The sequence below is a fragment of the Salvelinus fontinalis genome, chromosome 28 (genome assembly GCF_029448725.1).
Source record: "Salvelinus fontinalis isolate EN_2023a chromosome 28, ASM2944872v1, whole genome shotgun sequence".
Taxonomy (NCBI): domain Eukaryota; kingdom Metazoa; phylum Chordata; class Actinopteri; order Salmoniformes; family Salmonidae; genus Salvelinus; species Salvelinus fontinalis.
The window spans coordinates 38873484-38889671 of record NC_074692.1 but is presented as its reverse complement, the minus strand read 5'-3'; the positions used below and the strand labels follow the sequence as shown (position 1 = coordinate 38889671).

At 42.8% G+C, this 16188-nt stretch overlaps 1 protein-coding gene across 1 annotated transcript in view; it reads right to left on the bottom strand.

The window, feature by feature from the left end:
• The window catches only part of LOC129826689 (protein Niban 2-like), a 35389-nt gene extending 25867 nt beyond the window's left edge, over window positions 1–9522 (bottom strand). Inside the window, exon 1 of the mRNA XM_055887695.1 lies at window positions 9230–9522. Within this exon, the coding sequence (XP_055743670.1) occupies window positions 9230–9284 (55 nt within the window). The 5' untranslated portion in view covers window positions 9285–9522. The remainder of the gene's footprint in view (window positions 1–9229) is intronic.
• Window positions 9523–16188: the final 6666 nt, after the last annotated feature.

The window sequence follows — 16188 nt, the reverse complement described above, 5'->3', positions numbered from 1 at the left end:
TTATGCCCGTCTACCTCAGAGAGAAAGGAATAAAGATAATCTGTTTGGTTTTTACCATCCCCTTTATTTAGAGACAGTGGTGCTGTAAACGTAGCGAGGAATGGTCTGCTGGCAGGGTAGAGGGAGACTGTAAACATAGCGTAGGGAGGAATGGTCTGCTGGCAGGGTAGAGGGAGACTGTAAACATAGCGTAGGGAGGAATGGTCTGCTGGCAGGGTAGAGGGAGACTGTAAACATAGCGTAGGGAGGAATGGTCTGCTGGCAGGATAGAGGGAGACTGTAAACGTAGCGTAGGGAGGAATGGTCTGCTGGCAGGATAGAGGGAGACTGTAAACGTAGCGTAGGGAGGAATGGTCTGCTGGCAGGGTAGAGGGAGACTGTAAACGTAGCATAGGGAGGAATGGTCTGCTGGCAGGGTAGAGGGAGACTGTAAACGTAGCGTAGGGAGGAATGGTCTGCTGGCAGGGTAGAGGGAGACTAAACGTAGCGTAGGGAGGAATAGCCTGCTGGCAGGGTAGAGGGAGACTGTAAACGTAGCATAGTGAGGAATAGCCTGCTGGCAGGGTAGAGGGAGACTGTAAACGTAGCGTAGGGAGGAATGGTCTGCTGGCAGGGTAGAGGGAGACTCAGGCTCAGTAGTTCACCCTCTTCCAGAGAGAGAGAGAGAGTCAGGAGGGATAGCTGGAACCGGGTCAGGCGTAGGGGACAGAACAGCACCTGCGTTCCAGATGGCACTCTATTCCCTAAATAGCACACTACTTTTACTCTGGTCAACATAGTGCATTATTTGGGAACAGGGTGCCATTTGGGACGCAACCCGCGGCTTGGGTTCTCCCATCTACTGCTCTGTGGACCAATCATATTCTAATACCACAAACCAACCCATAACCCTTCAGGACACAGCTGAAAACCATCCTTATCCACACTCTGGAGATATACTGAATAATTGTACCAGAGTGCTTACAAACAAGGGTGAATAGGTCAGTGATCTACAGTACATACGTCAAACTATAAATTACAAAATTGGCTAAATATATATTTTTGATACAGCACTTCTACAGGAAATAGTCTAATGTTCAACAGTTGTAATTATAACTGGAGCAGAGATCATCTTCCTCTGATCCCATCTGTTCTGCATTGCAGTTATGAAATGTTTATTTTACAGGAAGAGAGTAGAGGTGGTTGGGGGGGGGGGGGGGGGGGGGTGATGAGAGATAGCCTCAGATCAGATTAGCTTTCTAAAGACTACTGTAATTGAAGCCTCTGGTAAAGCCATAAGGCAGTCAGTCAAAGAGTCTGGGGGGACTTGAGTCATAGGACCATAGAAACATAATCACTCAATGGATCTAATGGCTGATTCCATTTCTATGAACTGGACAACAGAATGATGCTCAGGAACTAAGTCATGAGGAGGGATAACAGGCGGCAGATCACCAACGTGGGTTGTCCATTATTATTAACATGTAGGAGAGACAGGAGAACAGTACAGTCCACCATGAGCCACTCCCCATGGCCTTCAAACAGACCTTCCATAACATCTAACAGGTGCAACTTACATTTCCACTTTCACTCCATCCTTTGTGCTCCCACTGCCTCCAGAATGGATTGAGCAGAGACTTTTAGGGCAACCATTCATAGCTGCATCACTGTTAGTGTAGTGACTCACAAACCATCCTGAACAAACAACCTGACTGACAACAGAGTACAAAACTGCACATTGCTGCACCACTCCCAGGTAGCCCAAATCCATCCAGTCACCAGAGATGGTTTCTCAAGGTCATTTCCATCTGAAAGGACCCATGAGCACCAACAAGCGAAGTTCAACACTAGCATGTCAAATGAAGTGTCAATAAAAAATAAATAAGGCATATTTAAAATGTTTCACCATTTTCTATCCTAAAAATGTGGAATAAGCAAAGGCTTTGATTTCTGGGGGTTCTTTGCGTCTAGGGGGTTCTTCCAATAAGTGTGTTTTTGTCAAATTCTGTATAAATTGTTAAAAGTAGTCCTTGTGCAGAGTGTTGTATGGTTTGTTTGACTTTGAAAATCAATGGTCTTTGATTGGCATACATTTTAAGTGATAAATCTTTAAAAAATGAGTCGCAGCACATTTCTGTTATCATGGAATTTCCCTGAACTCAACTCTCCCACAGATTCTGCAGCATCTGTGTTTGTGACAGCTATTCAGTCTCACGTAGTTCACCTCCTTTATGTAGCGAGTCTAATGCACCAACTTTTCTGCAGTAAAATTAAGTGTAAGAATAAAGCATGTAGCGCTTGATGGTTTCTGATGAAAAGCTCAACCAGGGAGCGGGAGAGAGAGGGGGCCTGGGTCTCAACGTAGTCTACAGCAGTTATTAGGAGAATCAAGTTGGCTGAGCAAACCATTCACTCAATGACAGTGTGACAGATTTGTCGTATGTGGGGAGTGTGGAAAAGAGTCACTTTTGAGAGCTTGTGACAGGCCTGAGGAGTACAAACCACAAGATAAGTGTTTGTACGTGTGCACATCACTTGATTGAGTCACACAGACGTGCCACTCATCTCAAACATGACACAAGAATAGCTATCCTGATGAAATGAGACGAACAGACCGGCAGTGTTTATCCCGACTATTATCATTGTAACAAGGTAACACACAGAGCACTCTGTATGACTTTGGCAGACTTGATAAACACGACAGAGAATCAGTGAGGTGCGAGTGGTTGGTTTGGCGGCATGACACAGCTGACATACTCCCAACACTGTCCTTTGAGTTACTCTGTTGTTTTGAAGTGAGGCATGATCACATGGTGAGAGGAACCAATGGACCTCTTGAGCAAAGAAAAACATGTATTCATCTCAGTCCATTATGCTTAGTAGACAGCATGAAGGAGCTGAACTGGCAGATAATACAGTCCCTGTTCAACTGGCCTCAACTGCCTTTCAGGATACACTTGAATAAACTTCCCTGCAACTCATGTTCTGTGAAGGAACGTCGGGTTCAACTGAGAACTTCTGACGAAGCAGCCAACTCTCTGACCTTGCGTCTGTTGACGCTGTTCCCAAACTTCAGCAGAATCAAAAATGGAAAATAAACTTGTCAGCCTCATGTTGTGTGAAAACTAGCATACAGTATCATGGGCCTCAGAGTTGACAAGACCAATCTCATAATCCCCACCGTGTCCTAGAGGTCTGGAGCATGAGTGGGGGAAACGTGATGTTCAGATGGGTTTGTGTGTGTTCTCTCTGCAGTGCGAGGATGGGTGAGGGTTCTTTCTTCATGTAGTTAGGACTGTGGGCTGATGGAGTGTCTCTCTGTCAGAGTGGTGAGGGGGAGGAAGGCAGGGAAGGTGCTGCTGACTGGGCATGAGGGGCCATGTGAGGGAAGACAGCAACAGCTCTCAAGAACAGAGGGAAGAAGTTGAAGAACAAAATGAGCTGAGAGCATGCACAAAAACACTAGATCCAGGCCTGTGTCCTAAAATGGCACCCTATCGCCTTTATAGTGCACTATATAGTAGGGACGGGAATTGCCAGGGACCTCACGATAATTAGATGCCGATACAATATTTATTGCAATTCTCTTGATTCTATATTTATTGCAATTTGATGTCCCGAACTTATTGCTCACTATATGTCTGCTGCAGAGAGAGAGCATGAAAAAAAAAAAGAGTTTCAGTCAGGGAAATAAAATACTGAAAACATGTTTTGCTGTCAATTTTAAAGAAAAGATGTGGAACAAGCTATAGGATGAAAAATACCAGAGTTTGTGCCGGTTCAGCCAACTAGCACTAGATAACGCTGCTTATCAACAAAACATTATTGCTATAACATTGTTTCAAAAATAATACCGCAATATTTTATTAGAGAATCCTGAAGAGAATCCATCCTTCTGTGAAAGTGTACAGTCTGGCTACTATAGGGAGTTGATGGGGATACATTATTTCCTGTTTTAGGTAGGAAGTCCAGGTCAATGTTGTGTGTATAGTATTCTACAAGGTTGAGCTCTACGCCCCTGTCAAGCAGTAACACTGAGGGTCATTAGGTCATCGCCCTATTAGCTTCCTTTATGTTCCCTTACATCCACTTTGATGGAGAAGAACTGATAGAAGAGCTGAAGAGACAGGTGAGTATCTGAAGCCCTATCTGCACAGGACACTAGTATTACTATGGAACGTCGGTATGTCATTATTACCCCAGCAGGTCTGTTTTTCCAGTGGACGATTCCGACGGGATAAGTTACACCAAACTGCCCGTCATTCTTGAAGCCTGGAGGCTCTTCTAGGTGTGAAGATATGTAATATGTCTAGGGACATCCTAATATTAGCCTAATGGCCTTCAGTTCGGAGAAAGTCCAAATAATAATGCATATCAATAAGAACCATATACTGTAACCTACGCAGACATTTAATTAACTGACATATTTGTCAATGTATCAATTTATTGACACGATATCGTCCACTTCATCTTTTAAAAGAGAAGAATGGCACTAGGAAGGTTGATATATTACAGATCATTCATCTGTAGGCTATGTGCATAGAACTTTGTTTTAAGCATCAGTTTGTTCCCATGTTCTTACCCAAACTGAGTGCAGCACCTGTCCAACTAATATCCCTCAAAAACACAGGGACAACTAGTCACACAGGTTAAGTATCATCAGTGTATCCCCCAGTAAAACAAATCCCGTCCAAATAGGGCTAAAGCTGTATTACTGTAAGTCTAGCTGACGCTGTGTTGTGGTGTTCATTAATTTGGAGTGTTGTCATGTCCCAGCCTAGAATAATTGTCTTGCGGGCCTCAACAGTGCTGAGTCTGGGTAACAGAAGGGTTTCTGCATACCATCCTGTCATGTTCCAATGCCTCACTGGAGAAGGCTGTTCTCAAAAGGCACTCTATTCCCTATACACACACACACACACTGCTTTATACCAGAACAATTCTTTAGCAGCCACAGCTTTACATAAAATCCACAAACTTCTTTAGTTAAGTGCATGTTAAAAGATTCTACACACTACCTACTCATTTAAGGGTTTTTCTTTATTTTTACCATTTTCTACATTGTAGAATTATAGTATAGATATCAAAACTATGAAATAACATATGGAATCATATAGTAAGAAAAAAAGTTAAACATATCAAAATGTGTTATATTTGAAATTCTTCAAATAACCACCCTTTGCACACTCATGGCACTCTCAACCAACTTCACCAGGAATGCTTTTCCAACAGTCTTGAAGGAGTTCCCACATATGCTGAGCACTTGTTGGCTGCTTTGCCTTCACACTGTGATCCAACTCATCCCAAACAATCTCAATTTAAATTGAGGTCAGTTGATTGTGGAGGCCAGGTCATCTGATGCAGCACTCCTCCACTCTTCTTGGTAAAATAGCCCTTACACAGCCTGGAGGTGTGTTGGGTCATTGTCCTGTTGAAAAACAAAATGATAGTCCCGCTGAGCCCAAACCAGATGGGATGGCGTATCTGCAGAGCGCTGTGGTAGACATGCTGGTTAAGTGTGCCTTGAATTCTAAATAAATCACAGGTGGTGTCACCAGCAAAGTGCCACCACACCAAAACACCTACATGCTTTACGGTAGGAAATACACATGCGGAGATCATCCGTTCACCCACAACGCGTCCCATAAAGACATGGCGTTGGAACCAAACATCTCAAATTTGGACTCCAGACCAAAAGGACAAGTTTCCACCGGTCTAATGTCCAATGCTCGTGTTTCTTGGTCCAAGTAAGTCTCTTCTCCTTATTGGTGTCCTTTAGTGGTTTATTTACAGCAATTCGACCATGAAGGCCTGATTCACAGTTTCCTCTGAACAGTTGATGTTGAGATGTGCCTGTTACATGAACTTTGTGAAGCTTTTATTTGGGCTGCAATCTGAGGTTGGTAACTAATGAACTTATCCTCAGCAGCAGAAGTAAGCCTGGGTCATCCTTTCCTGTCCTCATGAGAGCCAGTGTCATCATAGCGCTTGATGGTTTTTGCGACTGCACTTGAAGAAACTTTCAAAGTTCTTGAAATGTTTCATATTGACTGACCTTCATGTCTTAAAGTAATGATGGACTGTCGTTTTTCTTCGTTTAATTGAGCTGTTCATACCATAATATGGACTTGGTCTTTCACCAAATAGGGCCAATGTCAAGAGTGTGCAAAGCTGTCATCAAGGCAAAGGATGGCTTTTTAAAAGAATCTCAAATATATTTTGATTTGTTTAACACTTTTTTGGTTACTACATAATTCCACATGTGTTATTCATAGTTTTGATGTGTTCACTATTATTCTACAATGTAAAAAATAAAGAACAACCCTTGAATGAGTAAGTGTTCCAAAACTTTGGACCGGTAATGTAGCTAACTGTGGGGAAATATTGAATTCAAGTCAACTTTTTTTGAACTCTTGTCTTCCACAGCCAAATATAATCGTATCTTTCTCAGGTCAACACAGAGCTTTAGAAAAACATTCCAATGGGATAATCCCATAGACTGACTCACACACTTACACCCTGCTCTGCTGTCATCAAAAGCAGAGGGGGAGTGTTTTAATGTTTGATTTAATGTGTGTAATGGCATAAACAGGGTAAATGGGCCCTGACGGGATTAGCCTAGATGTGTTGGACCATGTTGCCAGTGAGATATTAGCTAACCCATGGCTGTTGCTGCTACCTGTTCTTTCAAACAGACCTCTGTCCTCAAAAGGGTGTGGGTTAGAGAGCGAGAGCGAGAGAGCGAGCGCCCCGCCTTGCCATGCCACGCAAAACCACCCTTTTAGCAGCCCACCACTCCCCACAGTGAAACCCTACAACAACCCTGCCTCTTTCAGCCACAAGGAAACATTGCACATGAGCATTTCTGGTATTCCAGCCCACACCCACTGACCGGTGATTCTCAAGTTACTTACAAGGACATACTCTTGAACATGCCACCAACTAAACAAAGTGAACACAATCTAAAACAGGAAAGAAATGGTTAGTGGTGACCTCTATCGAGAGATTACTGAAGACAACAATAGTCATGACATTCAGTCTTGAACAAGGCCATGGATATAGAGAGAGGACAGGAGAGACACACACACGGCACATAATGAACACGTCGGGGCTTGAAAGAATACCTTGGCGTCTTCGGGCCTTTGACACCCAGTACTTTAGAGCCTAGGAGACTACATGCAGCCCAAGGTCAGAGTTTCCCCAGTCACAGATGCATTTTTCATGCATTCCTGGAATTCCACTTATGATACACAAGTCTCTGGATTGGCTGGCCAAGACATTAAAAGTATCACTCCAAATCCTAGAACATTGCTGCCTGGTTTCCCTCTTATCCACAAGGACCACTCCCTCAGATGCTTCCCTGATCAAGGCATAGGGGAAGACTTTAATCTTCAGTCAAAGGTTTCCCCATCCTTCAGGTTTTCACTGGTAGTTCTTCATATTGATTTATATTGTCTGCAGCTTTATTTATGAAATGTCCATAGACCGGGAATGCTGGAACTGATTTTGATACCGGACAGTAAAATGCTCTGTGCCTGAAACCAGTGAGGTTCTTCTTAGGGTGAAGATGCTTTAAATAATCAATGAAAAACATAAGCATTGATGTGTTAAGCTAAGCATTGATACTGAATGTCAATGTTGGGAGCATACTTTCACTCATATAGCCCACCACACCCTCCTAAATCTTATTCCACTATGATCAAGGCCCATCCTCTCAGCTGCCAGACTGGACACGTTTCTACAGGAACATCCATGAAACTGTCATACAGCCTGCTGCACAAGAGCCTAATCAGACAGTCAGATAAAACTCAGTTCTTATGCTCATCCTGGCCACAGCCTGGCCTATAGTTTTCACACAGCTAAAGAATCATTAATTTAGTCAAAAAAAATGAAAAAAGGTGGAGCGGGTAGAGATCTTCAAGTTCCTCAGTGGCCACCTCACTAAGGATCCATCATGGTCCCCACACACCAACACAGTCATGAAGAAGGCACAACATCTCTTCCCCCTCAGGAGCCTGAAAAGACGTGTCATGGGCAATCAGATTCTCAAAAAGTTCTACAGCTGCACCATTAAGTGCATTCTGACTGGCTGCGTCACCACTTGGCATGGCAACTGCTTGGCATCCGACCGCAAGGCGTTACAGGGGGTAGTGCGTACGGCCCAGTACATCACTGGGGCAGAGGTCCCTGCCATCCAGGACTCCTATACCAGGCAGTGCCATAGGAAGGCCCTAAAAAGTGTCAAAGATTCCAGCCACCCAAGTCATAGACCTTTATCTCTGCTACCGCATGGCATACGGTACCGATGCACCAAGTCTCAAACCAACAGGACACTGAACAGCTTCTACCCTTAGGCCATAAGACTGCTAAATAGTTAGCTATTGGTTAACTATTTAACTATCTGCACTATCTTTTTTGACTCATCAAATACTGCTGCTACGGTTTATCATTGTCACTTTATCCCTAGTTATAAGTACATCTCTACCTCAATTACCTCGTACCCCTGCACATCAACTCAGTACTGGTACTCCTTGTATATAGCCATGTTATTACCTCATACCCCTGCACATCCACTCAGTACTGGTACTCCTTGTATATAGCCATGTTATTGTTACACGTTTTACTGTATTATTTCCTCTCTCTCTGCATTGTTGGGAAGGGCACGTAATACTATAACTGTTGGTCCACACCTGTTGTTTACAAAGCATGTGACAAATACAACAAAAAAAAAATTGGAAAAAAGTAACAACTTTCCCCCTCCCTAAACCATGCCGCTGTGTTTTACCCCAATAACGTTCTGTTCAGGACGAGGAATATGTGCTAATACTAAATTGTGGGAACTGGGCTGGAAATGGAATGGATGGAATTAGTTCCTAGATGACAGAAACGAACGTGGTGTAGGCTACCTTTGGCTCTTCATGAGGGCACCCCAGGGAACTACAGTGTTTCCCTTCAGTGCTACATTCAATTGTTGGCAACATTGACGTTGAAGGCTACTGTTCAGTTTTAGTTCTTATTCACACATGTATGATCCGTCGCCTACACACACACACACACACACACACACACACACACGTTACCGTGGTAAGGGCAAACATTGACAAAATCCCAACCCACCCACTCACCTGTAAGGATCTCCTGCTTGCCCTCATCCAGGTGCCTCGAAATCACGTCTCCCACAGCGACAAATGCAATTTCGCTTTTACCACAGTAACGCATCAGTGTGTGTAATCCCAACCCACCCACTCACCTGTAATGATCTCCCGTTTGCCCTCATCCAGGTGGCTTGAAATCACGTCTCCCATAGCGACAAATACAACTTAATCCAATGACAACTCTCCCGTTCGTTTCAAAGGCAAATAGAACACACAAATCTTCCAACACAGAAACAAGTGAACTCAGCAACAGATTTGAACTCTGGTGCCCCCTTCTCACCCTTACCTAAACCGCCAACATAACGTGATTAGTGAGATTGGAGTGCGAGCGGGAAAGAGCAGAGTTGAGCTGAGCACAAGGCTGCCGTCTATTACTTCGCATTGAGTAAGGGAGACACACCCTCAATGTGAGTTCATATGCCAGTGAGGGGATTTGATTAATGCCCCGGGTGAACCGGGTTAGCGCTGATTCCATTCGTTTTGGAACGGTGCTGCCTTCCGGGCGTGATGGCTAGGTTAAGCACGTGGAGTAATGAGTAACGTCAGTATAACATTATGTAAATCATTGGTAGGATTCTGTTTTCACATGCGGAAGATTTTTATTTAGATGAAAAGGCTTTATCAGCCTGTCCAATTAAAACTAGTTTGAAAATGCAAACACAGGCCTATATTTTTGGAAAAGATATTTATATTTCTGAACGATGCATCTTGCTGCCTTGTAGACATGACGAGCAGTAGCGCATACGCTGCTGTTCGATTTGAAAAGGGCGCTCCTCGCTCGCCGATTTTTCCTGTTCACGTTACGGGAAATGCCTACTACACTTAATCAAACTCCCTCAGTCTAATTTCTTTAGGCAAGCAAGGGTGTGGCTTCGACAGAAGTATGATTGGTAAAGCCAATTCGTTACTATCAAGGGCGCGTCAAGAGATCGCGCTATGGTCTGTTTACTTTTGCCTCGCGACTATTCCAGAATTTGTAGCTGGAAGAGGGAGCCTAAAGAGTTAACATAATAATTTTACGATATGTAAAGTGCTTGAATGAAATTAAACTACGTTTGAACTATAAGCCAAACTGCTGTGCTTAGTTATTATGCTACATTAGAAATGACCCCAAATTTAGCCTAGCGGTTAGATTGGGCCACTAACGAAAAGGGCGGTAGGTCGAATCCCCGAGCCGACAAGGTGAACAATCGGTCGATGTGCCCTTGAGCAAAGCACTTAACGCTAATTGCTCCAGGTTAGGCGTTGATAATGGGTGGATTCGATTACGCTGAGCCTCTTACAAAAGTGTTACATTATGTGAAATGCATTACTAAATGTGTAATTTACATTAATCTACACTTTTTTAAATACAAAAACAAACATTTGATTAATACAATATTTAATCAGTCACCTTCAAATGAAGGGGGTGATGACGCAATCTTTGCAAGAGGGAGGGAATATAATTTCATTGGTCCTCAACTCTCGGCTCAGTCGTTTCAGTCAGGGAAATTGTGCTTTCAAGACAACTGGGAACTCGGACAAATAAGAGGTCAAAATATGACGTCAGTTGTCTTCAGGTCGGAAAGTGGGAGCTTTCGAAAGAGGCCCGACGTCCCGATTTGGAATTCCCGAGTTGGATAACAGTTTCAAATATATTTTTTCTAGGTCGGAGCTCGTTTTTTCCGTGTTCCCAGTTATCTTGAACACTCGGAAGTCGGAGATTTCCGAGTTTCTATTTTTCTTGAACGCGACATTTTTGGAGTTAGCCTGCCAAATAGCCGATTAATTATCTTTTCCATTAAATATAGTCTATGTTTGAATTGTCTGACTTGTTTTCATTGAGCAGGCATATAAAGCGTGTTTATCAAAAGCAATCACTTTTTCATGTTAAAACACAGACTGTTACATAACTCCACGTGCTTAATTACGTCGCTTTTGTTTTGAGACAACTATGGTTTTGAATAGGGCACATGGCTCAGGCCCCGGAGGCAACTCAGTTCCAAAACAAATGCGATCAACTTTCACCCGCTGCAAAACACGCCTACCCAGGTGCTCGGGACAGTTTAATAGAATTTCCTCAATGGCTGACCGTGGCCCTGTATGGGGAGATGGGATATACATACAAACACATTTACAATTCACACATGTGTATAATTGCCTACTTGAAATAGGACATATATAAGCACACACACAACACTGTAGTTTATGAGTAAAATTATTTGGATTTATACTTTTTATTTATTTTTATTTAACCTTTATTTAACTAGGCAAGTCAGTTAATAATAAATTCTTATGTACAATGACGACCTACCAAAAGGCCTCCTGCGTGGACGGGATTAAAAAAATAACTATATGTATATATTTATATATATATATTTAAAAATATAGGACAAAACACACATCATGACAAGAGAGACAACACTACACAAATAGAGACCTAAGACAACAACATACCAAGGCAGCAACACATGACAACACAGCATGGTATAAACACAACATGACAACAACATGGTAGCAACACAACATGGTAGCAGGACAAAACATGGTACAAACATTATTGTGCACAGACAACAGCACAACGGGCGAGAAGGTAGAGACAACAATACATCACGCAAAGCAGCCACAACTGTCAGTAAGAGTGTCCATGATTGAGTCTTTGAATGAAGAGATTGAGATAAAACTTTCCAGTTTGAGTGTTTGTTGCAGCTCCTTCCAGTCGCTAGCTGCAGCGAACTGAAAAGACGAGCGACTCAGGGATGTGTGTGCTTTGTGGACCTTTAACAGAATGTGACTAGCAGAACGGGTGTTGTATGTGGAGGATGAGGGCTGCAGTAGATATCTCAGATATGGGGGAGTGAGGCCTAAGAGGTTTTTATAAATAAGCATCAACAAGTGGGTCTTGCGACGAGGATACAGAGATGAACAGTTTACAGAGGAGTATAAAGTACAGTGATCAAATCAAATCAAGTTTATTTTATATAGACCTTCGTACATCAGCTAATATCTCGAAGTGCTGTACAGAAACCCAGCCTAAAACCCCAAACAGCAAGCAATGCAGGTGTAGAAGCACGGTGGCTAGGAAAAACTCCCTAGAAAGGCCAAAACCTAGGAAGAAACCAAGAGAGGAACCAGGCTATGATGTGTCCTATAAGGAGCATTGGTGGCAAATCTGATGGCCGAATGGTGAAGAACATCTAGCCGTTCGAAAGCACCCTTACCTGCCGATCTATAAATTATGTCTCCGTAATCTAGCATGGGTAGGATGGTCATCTGAATCAGGGTTAGTTTGGCAGCTGGGGTGAAAGAGGAGCGATTACGATAGAGGAAAACAAGTCTAGATTTAACTTAAGCATGCAGCTTTGATATGTGCTGAGAGAAGGACAGTGTACCATCTAGCCATACTCCCAAGTACTTGTAGGAGGTGACTACCTCAAGCTCTAAACCCTCAGAGGCAGATTTTCTGACTTTATACACTGCACTCTTTGAGAGAGGTAGTTAGCAAACCAGGCCAAAGACCCGTTAGAGACACCCATACTCCTTAGCCGGCCCACAAGAATGGAATGGTCTACCGTATCAAAAGCTTTGGACAAGTCAATAAAAATAGCAGCACAACATTGCTTAGAATCAATGGCAATGGTGACATCATTGAGGACCTTTAAGTTTGCAGTGACACATCCATAACCTGAGCGGAAACCAGATTGCATACCAGAGAGAATACTATACACATGAAGAAAGCCAGTCAGATGATTATTGACAACTTTTTCCAACACTTTGATAAAAAGGGCATATACAGATGAGATGTACCTACTTTTCAGGTCTTCACAAAATTAGCGTGGGCCTTTTTCAAATAAGGTAGGGAGGAAGGACGCTGTTTCAATATTTTTCAATGGGAGTCATGGATAAGTGGATAGATAGGTGGAGTGTGTCTGAAAGTGTGCGTTGCGAAATAAGTGGGAGGATCATCACGAAGTGGGTGTATGGAAACCTAACAGCTAATTGGGCGGATTGGTTGCCACTCAAGACCGTTTTGCGTGGATGCTTGCTGCGTCCTTGTAGCATTTTATCTAAGCCTAACACTTTTCCTAACCTTACATCATTCTCTGAACCAGCTAGGTTAGTTCTCCTAACCTGCCATGTTAATTGTCCTTTAATTTAAACACCCTCGCTCCCTTCAGTCTCAACCTAGAGTTTGATCTGAAGCGATTCCTGTGATTGTGTTTTTGCTATCCATTGTAACTCAGTGTTTGCAGGCCTATACGATGTGTCTTAATTGTATCTATGTATGTTATCAATTCATGCTTTTTATATGTACACTGAACAAAAATATAAACACAACATGTAAAGTGTTGGTCCCATGTTTCATGAGCTGAAAAAAAAAACATCCTAGAAAAGTGTGTTCATATATTTGTTTACATCCCTGTTTAATGAGCATTTCTCTCATTTGCCAAGGTTATCCATCCACCTGACAGGTGTGGCATATCAAGACGCTGATTAAACAGCATGATCATTACACAGGTGCACCTTGTGTTGGGGACAATAAAAGGCCAATATAAAATGTGCAGTTTTGTCACACAACACAATGCCACAGATGTCGCAAGTTTTGAGGGAGCTCGCAATTGGTATGCTGACGACAGAAATGTTCACAGGAGCTTTTGCCAGAGAATTGAATGTTAATTTATCTACCGTAAGCTGCCTCCAATGTTGTTTTAGAGAATTTGGCAGTATGTCCAACCTGCCTCATAACTGCAGACCACATGTAACCATGCCATCCCAGGACCTCCACATCCGGCTTCTTTACCTGCGGGATTGTCTGGGGAGGGCAGGTTAGGATCATTAACGCGGCACGTTAGTTCTCCTAACCTCCCATGTTAATTCTTCTAACCTGCCACAGGGCTTGGGGGGCAGTGTTCGGAAGTTCGGATGACTGATGTGCCCAAAGTAAACTGCCTGTTACTCAGGCCCAGAAGCTAGGATATGCATGTAATTGGTAGCATTGGATAGAGAACACTCTGCAGTTTGTAAAACTGTTAAAATAATGTCTGTGAGTATAACAGAACTGATATGGCAGGCAAAAACTCGAAGAAAAATTCATCCCGGAAATTAGTTTTTTGAGATCATAGGCCATTTCAATGCTAGCCTATGGGATGTACAAATAAAAATGACCCAGATTGCAGTTCCTATGGCTTCCACTAGATGTCAACAGTCTTTAGAAAGGGTTTCAGGCTTGTTTCTTGAAAAATGAAAAAGTAGTTGTAGTTTTTCTAAGGTGTCCCTCATTAGAAAAGTAGTCTCTTCGTTATTTATCTTCCCTATTGAACATACTATTCTCAGTCTTTTATTTTATCGTTTATTTAGATATTAGAGTACCTGAGGATTAATTTGAAACATCGTTTGACTTGTTTGGACAAACTTTTTGGACTTTTTGGATGTTGAACGAGTGGATTACTGAAATTAATGGCACCAACTAAACAGACTTTCTTGGATATAAAGAAGGACTTTATCAAACAAAACAACCATTCATTGTGTATCTGGGACCCTTGGGATTGCAAACAGAGGAAGATCTTCAAAGGTAAGTGATTTATTTAATCGCTGTTTGGGATTTTTGTGACGCCTGTGCTGGTTTGAAAAAGTATTTTGATGTGGGGTGCTGTCCTCAGATAATCGCATGGTATGCTTTCGCCGTAAAGCCTTTTTGAAATCTGACAACGCGGATGGATTAACAAGAAGTTAAGCTTTTAAATGATGTAGGACACTTGTATGTTCATGAATGTTTAATATTACTATTTTGTCATTTGAATTTTGCGGCTCCAACTTCACCGGATGTTGTCGATTTTTGATCCCGCTAACGGGATCGGATCCCTAAGATTAATGATCCTAACTTGCCACGATAATGATCCTAACCTGCCAAGTTAATTATCCTAACCTGCCTCGTTAATTATCCTAACCTCGCAGTGGTCTAAGGCACTGCATCGCAGTGCTAGCTGTGCCACCAGAGATTCTGGGTTCGAGCCCAGGCTCTGTCGCAGCCGGCCGCGACCGGGAGGTCCATGGGGCGACGCACAATTGGTCCAGCATCATCCGGGTTAGGAAGGGTTTGGCCGGAAGGGATATCCTTGTCTCATCGCGCACTAGCGACTCCTGTGTCGGGCTGGGCACAGTGCACGCTGACCAGGTCTCCAGGTGTACAGTGTTTCCTCCGACACATTGGTGCGGCTGGCTTCCGGGTTGGATGTGCGTTGTGTCAAGAAGCAGTGCGGCTAGGTTGGGTTGTGTTTCGGAGGACGCATGGCTCTCAACCTTCGCCTCTTCCGAGTCCGTACGGGAGTTGCAGCGATGAGACAAGACTGTAACTACTACCAATTGGATAAAGGGGTAAAGGGGTAAAAAAAACATCCTAACCTACCTCATTAATTATCCTAACCTGCCTCGTTAATTCTTCTAACCTGCCTCGTTAGTTCTCCCAACCTGTCACATTAATTCTCTTAACCTGCCGCGTTAATGATCCTAACCTGCCTTGTTAATTCTCCTAACCTCCCACGTTAATTATCCTAACCTGCTTAGCTAAAATGCTACAAGGAAGCAGCCACGCAAAACGGTCTTGAGTGGCAACCAATCTGCCCAATTAGCTGTTCCATCAGTGGTGGAAAAAGTACCCAATTGTCATACTTGAGTAAAAGTAAATATACCTTAATAGAAAATGACTCAAGTAAAAGTCAGCCAGTGAAACATTACTAAGAGTATAAAAGTATCTGGTTTTAAATGTACTCAAGTACAGTGGTGAAAAAAGTACTCAATTGTCATACTTCAGTAAAAGTAAATGCTAAACATCAAATTGCTTATATTAATCAAACCAGATGGCAAATTGTTCTTGCTTTTAAATTTACCGACAGAAAAAGGGATCACTCCAACACTCAAGACATAATTTTCAAACATGGTATTTGTGTTTAGTGAGTCCACCAGATCGGAGGGAGTAGGGATGACAATGTGTTATATTGAAATGGGTGTGAATTGGCCAATATTGCTGTCCTTCCTGAGTATTCCAAATGTAACAAGTACTTTTTGGGTGTGTATG